The 15,748-nt window shown below is 32.6% G+C and overlaps 1 protein-coding gene across 2 annotated transcripts in view; it reads right to left on the reverse strand.

Annotated features, from left to right (window-relative positions):
• Nucleotides 1-3,295: 3,295 nt before the first annotated feature.
• The window catches only part of LOC108546671 (uncharacterized), an 81,758-nt gene continuing 69,305 nt past the window's right edge, over nucleotides 3,296-15,748 (reverse strand). Inside the window, exons 4-8 of one of the 2 annotated variants that reach the window (XM_017898881.1) lie at nucleotides 15,003-15,123; nucleotides 7,489-9,546; nucleotides 6,010-6,196; nucleotides 4,359-4,607; nucleotides 3,296-4,160 (exon numbers count right to left, since the gene is read on the reverse strand). In XM_017898881.1, coding sequence (XP_017754370.1) covers nucleotides 3,609-4,160; nucleotides 4,359-4,607; nucleotides 6,010-6,196; nucleotides 7,489-9,546; nucleotides 15,003-15,123 — 3,167 coding nt within the window. In that variant the 3' untranslated portion in view covers nucleotides 3,296-3,608. Of the gene's footprint in view, nucleotides 4,161-4,358; nucleotides 4,608-6,009; nucleotides 6,203-7,488; nucleotides 9,547-15,002; nucleotides 15,124-15,748 lie in introns of both variants that reach the window. The other variant, XM_017898880.1, reaches the window with a different exon arrangement.

A 15,748-nucleotide genomic window follows, 5' to 3' on the forward strand; every position in this document is an offset into this window, starting at 1 on the left:
TAAACAAATAATTAAGGATGAGATATTGTAGATCATACCACATTAATAATTCTTTATAAAAGATATACAAAAAAAGGATTATAATTATAGTCTGTGTTAGAAAGTTGTGATGTGCAATTAAAAGTTATGTTATTGTTTATAAATATGTCATGTTTTTCTAGTGTTATAATTAAAAAGTGAAAGAGGGAGTTTAGTGCACATTAAACAAATTAGAAATATTTTATATATAGATAAATACGTTAAAGCACAAATTGAAAGAATGAATATAAATGTTAACATTTGCAAATTCTTTAAACAAAATTAATTGGTAAAATAAATTTTTGATTCCTATTTTTATAATTTGTTTCTTTATTTTATGTGATAATGTAATTCAGAAAAGAAATTAAATAATAAAATAAACAGTTCAATTGACAAATTACTTTTGAATAGAAGATAAAATAAATTAAACATAAAAACAAACAAATAAGATTTTATAAAATAAAAAATGTATATTCATGTATAAATAAATAGAAGCAACCAATATTAATTAACTGAACTTGATAATTTTTAATTTAAAGGTTTAAAAAGTAAGGTTTAGATACCTTTTACTTTATAAATTTTGTAACACAACAAAAAATTTATTTTCCAATATCTAAAGTTATTTAAGCAGTAAAGTTCATGTAATGTAAAATATTAGAAAAAAAATTTTAATGAATGTCGTAAATAAATGTTACACTATTTAATCAAAATTATATTTTCGAGCTATCTTTTTTGAAGTACATTGTACTATTTGGATTCACTTTTAGCTGTAATTATAGTACATAATGTTTATGTTGTTATATAAATGTTACAGGTATTGGTAATATCAAATATGTATAAGTTCACTTTTTCAAAAATATGAGCAACAATGAAGAGACTGTTATCTCGAACGTTATAACAATATAAACAACGGTTACTAAAACGGAAGTTTCCGTTTCTTACCATCAATGAGTTAGAATATCCGCTTTACTCTGTAATTGCATCTTCACATATGTACCAAAATTTTAGAACAAAATTTTAATGGTTTATCTACTAAGTTACGAAATTAGTTTTATCGCAATGAAATTAAATAATATAGTATAAGTATATTAATATTTGGCACATTATCATTTTGGTAGTACTTGGTACCCATTGAGGATCTTTAACTGTTTCACAAGTACACTTATTCCAATTCCAAGATTTAAATTAAAATGTTTTATCCAGTTTTATGATCTTGATATAAGATATTGTACATAAAAATATCAAACTTTAATATTATAGTAAAGTAAACATAGCATTTTATTAATAATATTTAGTTTCATCATATTATTTCTGAAATTGAAAAGCAACTGAATTAATTTGATGTTTTTTTTTCTTTTTTTATTTTTAAAAATGACATTTAGATAAACCATTACACTTTTAATTAATTTTTGGCACATTTTGTGTGATACATTTGATTATAAATCTGTACAATATGTTTATTATTAATACATATATAACTATATATATATTATATAATACATATATAACTATATATATAATACATATATACTATATAACATTGGTACATATATAACTATACTAAATACTGATGACTTGGTTATATATGTACATTTGAAAAATTACCATTTTCTAGAATATTGAAGCAAAATAAAATGAACAATAATATTTATGTAAAATTGAAATACTATATATTAATTTAAATGTAAAAAAAATTTCAGTTCCATCTGATACAAATGTACAGAAAATGTCCTGCTCACTGAACAAACAAATGTTATTCATTTTATTCTTTCTGTTTATTTTGACAAATAACACAAAAAAAGAAAAACGAATTCAATTGAAAATTTTAAGTAGAAAAAACTTCCTTATTGAAAGTTATAATAGTAATTGAAAATATATAGCAAAAAAAATATTTTCATCTTTTTTAAATTTAATTGTTCCTTTGGAGCCAGCATCGGCAAACGATTTTCAAAGCACCAAATATAACTTTTGGGTATGCAATTTGTTAGAAAGGTGATCTTGTTCAGTAAAATGTTAAAAGAAAGAAGTTATATCAAACATTGGATATTACTTTTTTAATCAGCGAAATTAATTAATTTTTAATTTGCATTTAAATATTTTTTATTTGAAAGGTATGCATCCGTTATGTACTTTGGCGCGTAAAATAAATATTAAATAAATCAGAATTTCATTATAATAGTAATCATTTCTCTTGATAATATTTGCTGTACATTACCATAATGTAGAACTTCTTTTTAATATAATTAAACCACACCTTTTGGCATCTCGGAAGAAATTTGCTGTAATTCTTAGTCACAGCAAACAATATTAGTAGTTAATGAGAATGTCTCTTGAGAAATTTCCTTCGAAAGGCGATGGTATTTTGTTACTACAGCTATTTTATCGGTTACGGCTACGAATTCTTTGAAACAACTTCACCGCAGATTGTCTATAGTTCGCTGCATTATTTTGGCACTATGTGTCTTCGATCTTTTGTCTATTGTGATCTTCCTTGACTACAGTTTCTTCCGTAATTCTTTTCTGAGTATTCTCTTTCTCTCTACACTTGTTCAAGCCCCTATCCCCTTGGGTATTTGTACTAGAATCTGATTCGATATTATGTTCAACAAAGCAGTGTACCTGTAACTCGTTCATAGTACGCATAGACACTGTGCAAACTTGGCATTTGTACGATTGTATGACTTCGTCTGGCCTTGTATTGTCTATGGTAAACGTAGGTTGACTCGACATTGAAAAATTACCATTTTCTAGAATATTGAAGCAAAATAAAATGAACAATAATATTTATGTAAAATTGAAATACTATATATTAATTTAAATGTAAAAAAAATTTCAGTTCCATCTGATACAAATGTACAGAAAATGTCCTGCTCACTGAACAAACAAATGTTATTCATTTTATTCTTTCTGTTTATTTTGACAAATAACACAAAAAAAGAAAAACGAATTCAATTGAAAATTTTAAGTAGAAAAAACTTCCTTATTGAAAGTTATAATAGTAATTGAAAATATATAGCAAAAAAAATATTTTCATCTTTTTTAAATTTAATTGTTCCTTTGGAGCCAGCATCGGCAAACGATTTTCAAAGCACCAAATATAACTTTTGGGTATGCAATTTGTTAGAAAGGTGATCTTGTTCAGTAAAATGTTAAAAGAAAGAAGTTATATCAAACATTGGATATTACTTTTTTAATCAGCGAAATTAATTAATTTTTAATTTGCATTTAAATATTTTTTATTTGAAAGGTATGCATCCGTTATGTACTTTGGCGCGTAAAATAAATATTAAATAAATCAGAATTTCATTATAATAGTAATCATTTCTCTTGATAATATTTGCTGTACATTACCATAATGTAGAACTTCTTTTTAATATAATTAAACCACACCTTTTGGCATCTCGGAAGAAATTTGCTGTAATTCTTAGTCACAGCAAACAATATTAGTAGTTAATGAGAATGTCTCTTGAGAAATTTCCTTCGAAAGGCGATGGTATTTTGTTACTACAGCTATTTTATCGGTTACGGCTACGAATTCTTTGAAACAACTTCACCGCAGATTGTCTATAGTTCGCTGCATTATTTTGGCACTATGTGTCTTCGATCTTTTGTCTATTGTGATCTTCCTTGACTACAGTTTCTTCCGTAATTCTTTTCTGAGTATTCTCTTTCTCTCTACACTTGTTCAAGCCCCTATCCCCTTGGGTATTTGTACTAGAATCTGATTCGATATTATGTTCAACAAAGCAGTGTACCTGTAACTCGTTCATAGTACGCATAGACACTGTGCAAACTTGGCATTTGTACGATTGTATGACTTCGTCTGGCCTTGTATTGTCTATGGTAAACGTAGGTTGACTCGACCTTTCTTTCACGCTATACTCGCGCCTCTGTTGAGTAAACTGTGCATTCCCAAGGCGAACATCGGATTTCGGATCTTCGTTCGTGATTGGCACATGGTACGAGCGAGCCATATCCGCGTCTGTCACTTTCACGGGATATGGATGCATCGCGTGTTGCGGTATAGGCTCGCCCTCGTCCGACGAAGTTTCACCACCGCTGATTACCTGACTTGGAATCGTTTCAGAATCCCACTGTCCTATTTTAGTAGGATCTTTTTCACAAAGTCTTTGTGCCAGCATCTGTTAGAAGAAATTAATTAATCAATGTCAGTGTGAAAAATAACTATATATATAAGATTTAATATTACATAATTTTCTCATTTTCTACATTGAATATATTACTTCCACAAGTTTATGTTATTACAGGTACTAATAAAATAATCGAAAATTACGTGTAAATACAAGTAGGAATTGAAAATTTTCTAACATATTATTTACCTGAAGACTATTAAGACTATTATCACAGTCGGTAGTATCAATATCATTTAAATTGACACCAGACCTTTCCATCTCAGCATACGTTCCGAACGGTAATTTCCCCAGACATTCTAATTTCATAATATGCATTTTGCTACGCAGATGTTTCGCCAAGTGACCATGTATTCTGAATGCTATTTTACAGTCAGTACATTTGAATGGCCTAGGATTGCTGGTGGTCGCAGCTCCGAACGTAGAAGTCATACTAACCTATAACACAACAATTCATTTACGTGGTCGTAGTCAAATAAATTTTACAGTCAGTTCAGACTTTGGCTCTCTCTCTCGCTCTCTCTCTCTCTCTCTTTCTCCCAAAGCAACGATGATTAATCAATCTCGAAAATTTGCATGGTTTTCCAAGTATGACGTTATTAATAACAAACATCTAAAGATAATAACTTTTTAACTCTGAAGCTATTTGCTAGAGGAAATAAAAGTGAGTTTGTTTATAATGTAAGTTCATTCTGAGCACGTCGTTTCCTCTAGTCAAAGTCAAACCGCTTCTAACGCCGTTATTCGTACGTGTTTGTTTTACGAATCTAGGCTTGAAATTGGACGAAGTTATGGTAATGTGAAAAGTTTGTATAGCAGTTAGATGTAACATCGTGTCTGAAGATGTAACATAAGAAGTGGTTCAAGATATTTACGTAGAATCGTGTATTGTTAAAATGGTTTGAGAGTAACGAAGATTTTTAGCGTATGTTTATATTCTTTTTTAAGAAAATAATTTCTCTTGAGCTATATGTTAATTTATAGAAAAAATGGATTGGTACTATTTTCTATTTGTCCTTAAAAAGAAAATAGTTTCATTTTGTCAAAGTCATATTGATCAAAATCACATTTGATTTTGACTACTTATTCAATTTGATTTAACGTTTTTCCTATTCGTTTAACAATTAAACAATAATAACACGTTTAATGTATAACATACGTGAATAAATTATGTATAGCTCTATAAAAATTATGCAAATTACTAAAATTTTTAATTTTAATGTTTTTTTCTTTTCTTTTATTTCATAAAGACTATAGAGGAAGAACATTATAAGTGCAATTTTTAATTTTACAATAATGTTTTTATAATAATTTTAATCAATCTTATGTTTTATTTAATTTTGCAATTTAATATATATTTTTGGCACTCTCTTGTATTTCAAAAACATCAATTTTCACAACATTAGATATGCCTTTGGAGCTTTACAAAATTTTTAAAAACCTATTTTTAGAAGGCTTATGTTTTTGAACCCATGTTCACTACGTTATATCAAATTACTCTTTTTTATACATGTTTCTTCCCATATGGTTTTCATTTGTTCTCTCCATTTTTCTTTTGTTTTTATTATTGCAAAATATTTTGTCTAACAATAATTAAATAAATAATAAATTATGACTGCAAAAATCGAGCATTTGTCATTTCAAAAAATGATAAATACATATAGTGAAATATTTAAATGATATTTTGCTATATCCTGGAAAAAACATGCAAATTATCTACAACGTTTCAAATACTTAAATTTAACAATAATAATAGTTATAGACTAGATATGAATAAAATTATTCAAGATTTTATTAGAATAAAGAAGACATCTGATATTTAAGTGAAAAAGCGTGTTACCTTATTATGATGAGATACAGATCTTTCGTGCTTTGTTAAATGACCCTTGGTTCGAAAAGAAACCGCGCAACTTTCGCATCTAAATGGTCTCTCGAAGTAATGAATGTTGATATGCAACCGTAACTGACTAGGTTTGCTGAACACCTTGTTACAAATTCCACAGACGCTTCTCCCATCTTCAGTCACACTGTAACTACGTTCGGTAGATTCAGTTCTTTTAATGAAAGTTATTTCAGTATCAAAGTTTGCGAATGAATCATAATGGTTTCATAAAATTAATCAATAACAAATATTAAATTTCCAATTTTAAATATATTTTAATTAAAAATATTCTTTCTTTAATCTTTTAATTGAGTAAAATTTGATAACTTATTTGAATTATTTTGATATCAAAGATGGCGAATGAATCATAACGGTTTCATAAAATAAATCAATAGCAAATATTAAATTTACAATTTTAAATATATTTTAATTTAAAATATCCTTTTTTCAATCTTTTAATTCAGTAAAATGTGCTAACTTATTTGGATTATTTCAATATCAAAGATGGCGAATGAATCATAGCAGCTTCATAAAATTAATCAATAGCAAATATTAAATTTCCAATTTTAAATATATTTAAATTTAAAATATTCCTTTTTTCAATTTTTTAATTCAGTAAAATGTGTTAACTTATTTGGATTATTTCAATACCAAAGATGGCGAATGAATCATAATGGTTTCATAAAATTAATCAATAGCAAATATTAAATTTAAAATATTTTTTTTTTAATCCTTTAATTGATTAAAATGTGTTAACTCATTTGGATTATTAATATTTTAAATATAGTAATATTTGTATATTGGAATCCTCATTTTTAATAATATTATCACATTGGTAATAAAACTATGCTTTATCATATTTACATGTGATTATTATCTGTGATTCACATACAATTAATCTACTTTTATTAATGATTAATTCAATATGTCATAGGACAGTACAATTAATAATACAACCTTACGTTCAATATAATTCAGATTTAAAGTAAGATATCAATTTTAAACAATAAAAATCATCATTTAATAATTCTTACTAAAGCATGATATCTATTTTCTGCCATCATATGTTCAATATAGTACAATTCATGCTTTCCACAACAAAAATGATCACTTAAATCATTTTTAATGAAATACAGTATTTATTTCTATCATTATTCACTACTACAGCTCACATTTAGAAAGGAATATATATCTCAAAGAAACAATAATCCAAATAATTGCTAATAAAACCCAACACTCGTATCCTTGATGATGTATCAAGTTCCTTGATGATCTGTCAATCTTAGCATATTATACTAAAGCTAGTCAAACTCGTCCTAAAACATTGCACTAAAAGAAAAAAGGAATTAAAAGGAAACATTCAACGTACGAATATGAAAGCAATCCATCTAAATTGGCATAATTGATAGGCTAAGTAACGTGTCAAGTATCACTCACCTGACATAATTAGGTGCAGGTCCATTCGAAGGCTGCAAGAACTCAGCTTGTGGTTTGGTGGTTCCCGCGGTGGGTGAAGGTGATCTGAAGCCGGGTCCCCCGACAACCATTTTCCGTGCAACCGTGTGCTTAATGCTCTCAGCTATACTCTGTTTCGTCATCTCTGTATGCTTCATCTCTATACGATCCACGTTCCTCATGTCAACGTTCTGCGGTCTCGAGACTTCGTGCATTTTAGAGGGTTCGTGCATCGTTAACGACATCATTTCAAAATTAACCCTCGGCTCCTGGGACTGTGCGTGTCTGTATTCCGGCAATAAAATCATATCCCTGCTCGGAGGCCTGTTATCCACGTTGGCCGGTCTGATCTCAACGTTGTTCGAGGACGGCATATCTTGGCTTAAGCGTATATCGTGATTCGGAAGCTTGAATTCCCGACTAGGAGGTCTCAATTCTTGTCTGCACAATTTGTAGTCTTGATTGGGAGGTCGTAAGTCTTGCACTTGACCCCTGTAGTCCTGGCATGGCGCACGTACTTCTCTACTGGGCGGTCTCATGTCTAAATTCCGCGTACTCTGACTCTGCATTCGGAGATCCGCCGACACGTTCTTCATCTCGTGATTGCTTGATCTGATCTCTTGATTAACCGCGTGACATTCTCGAACTCTTTCCAGCTCGTTCATCGTCTTCATCGAATTGTACATTGAATTCCTATCGATATCGTTGCCCGAGTGTGGTATCGCTAACAGCCGATTATTACCATCCACGTTGAAAGACTTTGGAGAATGACGATCCACGCTTTGCGGCGTGCTTGTACTAGGAGGATGCTCTATCGGATAATTCGACCTCTCTACACAACTATTACTCTTCGACAAATTACAATCTACCCCGGTTTTCAAGCTAACAGGACTCGCTAAACTGTGCTCGAAGTTATCTCTGTCTACAATCGCACGGTTCCCTAATAACTCTTTGTCCCTATGCATCAACTCGATGTCGAACGGTCGTCGATCCACCCCTACGTTGTTCTGATAAATTTTCTCCCTAATTTCCATCTTGATATCCTCCGTGGTGTGTTTCGACACGTGCTTGATCCTCGAATCCAGCATCGTCATCTGTATCTTACTAGGGTCGGTGAAGGTGGTCGCGGGTATACCCTCTAGCTCCACGTTCCTCGACTTCGGGGAGGATTGTTGCGGGTAAATATCCCTCTCTTTCGACTGTTTCTCCATTTTCGTGTTCCCCACCCGATACTGCTGTTTGATCTTGCTATCCATCACGTGCCTTTCGGTGAGATACGCTTGCAGCATGTGCCCTTCCGCGTCAGGTTTCCACTCTCTGCCCTGTATCGGTAATCTTTCCATGGTCTGGACTATCGTTTGCAACAGCACGGGTTCCGAAACTGGGGTCAATATGTCAGCTGGTCTAGCTCTCTGCGGCATGGAGGTGGCTAACGGTTGCAGGGCCGGCTTCGTGGTCAGATCCATGGGCTGGGCTAGGCTGTTCCTCGAGTCGGTATCGACCTCGTTCACCTCGACGTCCGAGCTTTCCTTCTTCGACGACTGAATCACACTCGTCCTCGACTCCTCCGGCGCGGTTCGACTCGAGAGGAAGTAGTAGCGATGGGACAACTCGTTTCGGACGAGGGTGGTCTCTTGCGTGGTCACAGCCTGGCTGCTCAGAGACACGCTGCTTATCGCGGTAGACACGCTCGTGGACGTGGAGGTTGTCGGGAAAGTTAGAGTGTAGGGGTAAGTGGTCGGCCTTCCAGACGGTAGAAGTCCCGGGAATCTGTTTGTGTTACGTTGAGACAGACTTAGCAAACTCTGAGCAGCTTCTTGCTCCTCGCTTCCGGACTCCTCGCTATCCTCTCCGTCGCTGTCTTCCTCCTCCTCGGACGACTCCTCCGTGTTGCCACCTGCTGCTAGTCGAGCGATGGCGTCCTTGTCGATATTTTCGTCGCAGACCGTCGTTGGTACCGGAACGACGCCCAGTTCCACGCATTTCTTGTAATGAGCCTTCGATTTCATATGCTTCGTCAGGTTGCCTTTGGTTTTAAAGCTGTGTGCAGAAACAAACCACGTTTCAGAGTGTTTTCGTGCAAATATCGATACGTTGTCTAAAGGGCTTTTTACTCGAATTTTAGTCGAAATATGAAACGACTTACACCGATTTTCGTGCAAATATCGATACGTTGTCTAAAGGGCTTTTTACTCGAATTTTAGTCGAAATATGAAACGACTTTATACCGATTTTCGTACAAATATCGATACATCGTCTAAGGGGCTTTTTACTCGAATTTTAGTCGAAATATGAAACGATTTACACCGATTTTCGTGGAAATATCGATACCTTCGAAGCAGTTTTGTCTAAGGGGCTTTGTACTCGAATTTTAGTCGAAATATGAAACGACTTACACCGATTTTCGTGGAAATATCGATACGTTCGAACCAGTTTTGTCTAAGGGGCTTTGTACTCGAATTTTAATTGAAATATGAAACGACCTATACCGATTTTCGTGGAAATATCGATACGTTCGAACCAGTTTTGTCTAAGGGGCTTTGTACTCGAATTTTAATTGAAATATGAAACGACCTATACCGATTTTCGTGGAAATATCGATACGTTCGAACCAGTTTTGTCTAAGGGGCTTTGTACTCGAATTTTAATTGAAATATGAAACGACCTATACCGATTTTCGTGGAAATATCGATACGTTCGAACCAGTTTTGTCTAAGGGGCTTTGTACTCGAATTTTAATTGAAATATGAAACGACCTATACCGATTTTCGTGGAAATATCGATACGTTCGAACCAGTTTTGTCTAAGGGGCTTTGTACTCGAATTTTAATTGAAATATGAAACGACCTATACCGATTTTCGTGGAAATATCGATACGTTCGAACCAGTTTTGTCTAAGGGGCTTTGTACTCGAATTTTAATTGAAATATGAAACGACCTATACCGATTTTCGTGGAAATATCGATACGTTCGAACCAGTTTTGTCTAAGGGGCTTTGTACTCGAATTTTAATTGAAATATGAAACGACCTATACCGATTTTCGTGGAAATATCGATACGTTCGAACCAGTTTTGTCTAAGGGGCTTTGTACTCGAATTTTAATTGAAATATGAAACGACCTATACCGATTTTCGTGGAAATATCGATACGTTCGAACCAGTTTTGTCTAAGGGGCTTTGTACTCGAATTTTAATTGAAATATGAAACGACCTATACCGATTTTCGTGGAAATATCGATACGTTCGAACCAGTTTTGTCTAAGGGGCTTTGTACTCGAATTTTAATTGAAATATGAAACGACCTATACCGATTTTCGTGGAAATATCGATACGTTCGAACCAGTTTTGTCTAAGGGGCTTTGTACTCGAATTTTAATTGAAATATGAAACGACCTATACCGATTTTCGTGGAAATATCGATACGTTCGAACCAGTTTTGTCTAAGGGGCTTTGTACTCGAATTTTAATTGAAATATGAAACGACCTATACCGATTTTCGTGGAAATATCGATACGTTCGAACCAGTTTTGTCTAAGGGGCTTTGTACTCGAATTTTAATTGAAATATGAAACGACCTATACCGATTTTCGTGGAAATATCGATACGTTCGAACCAGTTTTGTCTAAGGGGCTTTGTACTCGAATTTTAATTGAAATATGAAACGACCTATACCGATTTTCGTGGAAATATCGATACGTTCGAACCAGTTTTGTCTAAGGGGCTTTGTACTCGAATTTTAATTGAAATATGAAACGACCTATACCGATTTTCGTGGAAATATCGATACGTTCGAACCAGTTTTGTCTAAGGGGCTTTGTACTCGAATTTTAATTGAAATATGAAACGACCTATACCGATTTTCGTGGAAATATCGATACGTTCGAACCAGTTTTGTCTAAGGGGCTTTGTACTCGAATTTTAATTGAAATATGAAACGACCTATACCGATTTTCGTGGAAATATCGATACGTTCGAACCAGTTTTGTCTAAGGGGCTTTGTACTCGAATTTTAATTGAAATATGAAACGACCTATACCGATTTTCGTGGAAATATCGATACGTTCGAACCAGTTTTGTCTAAGGGGCTTTGTACTCGAATTTTAATTGAAATATGAAACGACCTATACCGATTTTCGTGGAAATATCGATACGTTCGAACCAGTTTTGTCTAAGGGGCTTTGTACTCGAATTTTAATTGAAATATGAAACGACCTATACCGATTTTCGTGGAAATATCGATACGTTCGAACCAGTTTTGTCTAAGGGGCTTTGTACTCGAATTTTAATTGAAATATGAAACGACCTATACCGATTTTCGTGGAAATATCGATACGTTCGAACCAGTTTTGTCTAAGGGGCTTTGTACTCGAATTTTAATTGAAATATGAAACGACCTATACCGATTTTCGTGGAAATATCGATACGTTCGAACCAGTTTTGTCTAAGGGGCTTTGTACTCGAATTTTAATTGAAATATGAAACGACCTATACCGATTTTCGTGGAAATATCGATACGTTCGAACCAGTTTTGTCTAAGGGGCTTTGTACTCGAATTTTAATTGAAATATGAAACGACCTATACCGATTTTCGTGGAAATATCGATACGTTCGAACCAGTTTTGTCTAAGGGGCTTTGTACTCGAATTTTAATTGAAATATGAAACGACCTATACCGATTTTCGTGGAAATATCGATACGTTCGAACCAGTTTTGTCTAAGGGGCTTTGTACTCGAATTTTAATTGAAATATGAAACGACCTATACCGATTTTCGTGGAAATATCGATACGTTCGAACCAGTTTTGTCTAAGGGGCTTTGTACTCGAATTTTAATTGAAATATGAAACGACCTATACCGATTTTCGTGGAAATATCGATACGTTCGAACCAGTTTTGTCTAAGGGGCTTTGTACTCGAATTTTAATTGAAATATGAAACGACCTATACCGATTTTCGTGGAAATATCGATACGTTCGAACCAGTTTTGTCTAAGGGGCTTTGTACTCGAATTTTAGTCGAAATATGAAACGACTTACACCGATTTTCGTGCAAATATCGATACGTTCGAAGCAGTTCTGTCTAAGAGGCTTTGTACTCGAATTTTAATTGAAATATGAAACGACCTATACCGATTTTCGTGGAAATATCGATACGTTCGAACCAGTTTTGTCTAAGGGGCTTTGTACTCGAATTTTAGTCGAAATATGAAACGACTTACACCGATTTTCGTGCAAATATCGATACGTTGTCTAAGGGGCTTTTTATTCGAATTTTAGTCCAAATATGAAACGACTTATACCGATTTTCGTGCAAATATCGATACGTTGTCTAAGGGGCTTTTTACTCGAATTTTAGTCGAAATATGAAACGACTTATACCGATTTTCGTGCAAATATCGATACGTTGTCTAAGGGGCTTTTTACTCGAATTTTAGTCGAAATATGAAACGACTTATACCGATTTTCGTGCAAATATCGATACGTTGTCTAAGGGGCTTTTTACTCGAATTTTAGTCGAAATATGAAACGACTTATACCGATTTTCGTGCAAATATCGATACGTTGTCTAAGGGGCTTTTTACTCGAATTTTAGTCGAAATATGAAACGACTTATACCGATTTTCGTGCAAATATCGATACGTTGTCTAAGGGGCTTTTTACTCGAATTTTAGTCGAAATATGAAACGACTTATACCGATTTTCGTGCAAATATCGATACGTTCGAAGCAGTTCTGTCTAAGGGGCTTTGTACTCGAATTTTAGTCGAAATATGAAACGACTTATACCGATTTTCGTGCAAATATCGATACGTTGTCTAAGGGGCTTTTTATTCGAATTTTAGTCGAAATATGAAACGACTTATACCGATTTTCGTGCAAATATCGATACGTTGTCTAAGGGGCTTTTTACTCGAATTTTAGTCGAAATATGAAACGACTTATACCGATTTTCGTGCAAATATCGATACGTTGTCTAAGGGGCCTTTTACTCGAATTTTAGTCGAAATATGAAACGACTTATACCGATTTTCGTGCAAATATCGATACGTTCGAAGCAGTTTTGTCTAAGGGGCTTTGTACTCGAATTTTAGTCGAAATATGAAACGACTTATACCGATTTTCGTGCAAATATCGATACGTTCGAAGCAGTTTTGTCTAAGGGGCTTTGTACTCGAATTTTAGTCGAAATATGAAACGACTTATACCGATTTTCGTGCAAATATCGATACGTTCGAAGCAGTTTTGTCTAAGGGGCTTTGTACTCGAATTTTAGTCGAAATATGAAACGACTTATACCGATTTTCGTGCAAATATCGATACGTTCGAAGCAGTTTTGTCTAAGGGGCTTTGTACTCGAATTTTAGTCGAAATATGAAACGACTTATACCGATTTCAATTTTATACAGTTACTTTATATGGAATTATTTAACCTTTCTCGTGCAATTATTTTCATATTTGTTCTCATATCGGTATTTTTTTATGTTGACTCTTTTATACGTAAAAGAAAGATTATGTATTTGCGAAGTTACGATTAATACTTTGAATAACTGGAATTTCATATTGCAAAATCCTGCAACAGTTGGGAAACTTGAGGAAAATCGCGACTCTTCCAAGTACTTAATAACTTGATCTACTTTACATATTATACAAAACCTTAAGATAAACAAATTTAACAAGGAAGATCTAATTTGTTTTATGTATATTTGCATGTAACTGAAAGTATTTTCTATAACGTATTAAATTCTTCAAAAATTTTTCTATTTGTAGGTAGAGATCAATTGATAAAGGGTAAAATATTTTACTAGATAATATTCTACTTTCTAAAGTAAGAAAAATTGAATATTAACCCTTCGCATTCGAGAGGTGATCTTCAGTCACCATTTCATAAAATTTGGAAGATCGATATTAATTAATATATCAAATTTCATGTAATGTAACAGTGTGCAAGGTATCGAAATCAAATAATTCTACAATTTTATTATCATACAATTCTTTATTTACTGCTCAAAAAAGTACTGTCAGTTTTTTTAGAAGAGAATCTTTGATTTTCTACTCTTTTCTAGCCAAAAATTCGTCGAGTGCAAGAGTTAATAGAATGAGCATACTTCAGATAAATTTTCAAGAAAACTTTTGCAACGATTAAATTTATTTCATGGATAATAAATAGATAGTAACTTTAATGAAAAGAAATTTGTATATAACGTATGTATACTATTTTTGTTAATTTTCCGACGGTATTAAATAGGCTATCCATTAAAATATTGGTTTAATGGTCTTGGAGATATGATTAGATATAAATTATTAACGGAACGGAAATTATTCGTGGAAATTCTTTAACGTGTACTTATAGGTGATAAGGAAAAGCGTTACGTAGACTTAAGTATGAGAAAAAGGTGTTTAATGTCCGCTACCTAAAGTATTATTTAGTAAGGTATCAAAGTATGCAATTTGTAAGAAGGAAATAGCGAAAGGTGGAAAACTCGTTGGAAACGACTTACCTGAAAGCACAATGTTTACAGGTGTACGGCCTTACGTCTGTGTGCGTTCTGATATGTTTCTTTAACATGGATGGCTTTTTACAACGAATGCCACATTCCTCGCAAACGTATCGACCTCGACCTTACATAATAAAGAAATAAGTTGAAACTCTTAACCATGACAAACGGTGATATGTTATTTGCAAAAGAATTACTTGTAAAATTTGTGCCGCAGGTGACACACACATTCATACACACACATGTGTATTATTATGTTATATATACACACACAGATACCAAACGTCGATATTTTGAACGTGGCAATGAAAATGATCTTTAGATATATACATTGAACGTTTGTTCTTATATATATTATATATATATTATATTATGCATATAATATAATAGAAATATTATATATAAATAAATATTTATATAATATATATATGAACGTGTATATTAGGATTTTAAATACTTTGTATATTTGATACGAATTATGCACATGTTTATACGTAAATATTAGAAATTCAAGTATATGTATTGTGTTTATGTGTAAATAAATATATATTTACATATAAACAGAATACATATACTTGAATTTCTAAAATTTCTCATACTAGATTTAATAGGAGCAAGATATATATAATGTTATATATATGAATATTAAATTATATCATGTAAATAATATGATAGCAATATTATATATAATTAAATATGTATATAATAAAAATATATGTACGTGTATTATGCATGTTTATATGTAAATA

Source organism: Eufriesea mexicana, unplaced genomic scaffold, assembly GCF_001483705.2.
Source record: "Eufriesea mexicana isolate 0111107269 unplaced genomic scaffold, ASM148370v2 scaffold745, whole genome shotgun sequence".
NCBI classification, from domain to species: domain Eukaryota; kingdom Metazoa; phylum Arthropoda; class Insecta; order Hymenoptera; family Apidae; genus Eufriesea; species Eufriesea mexicana.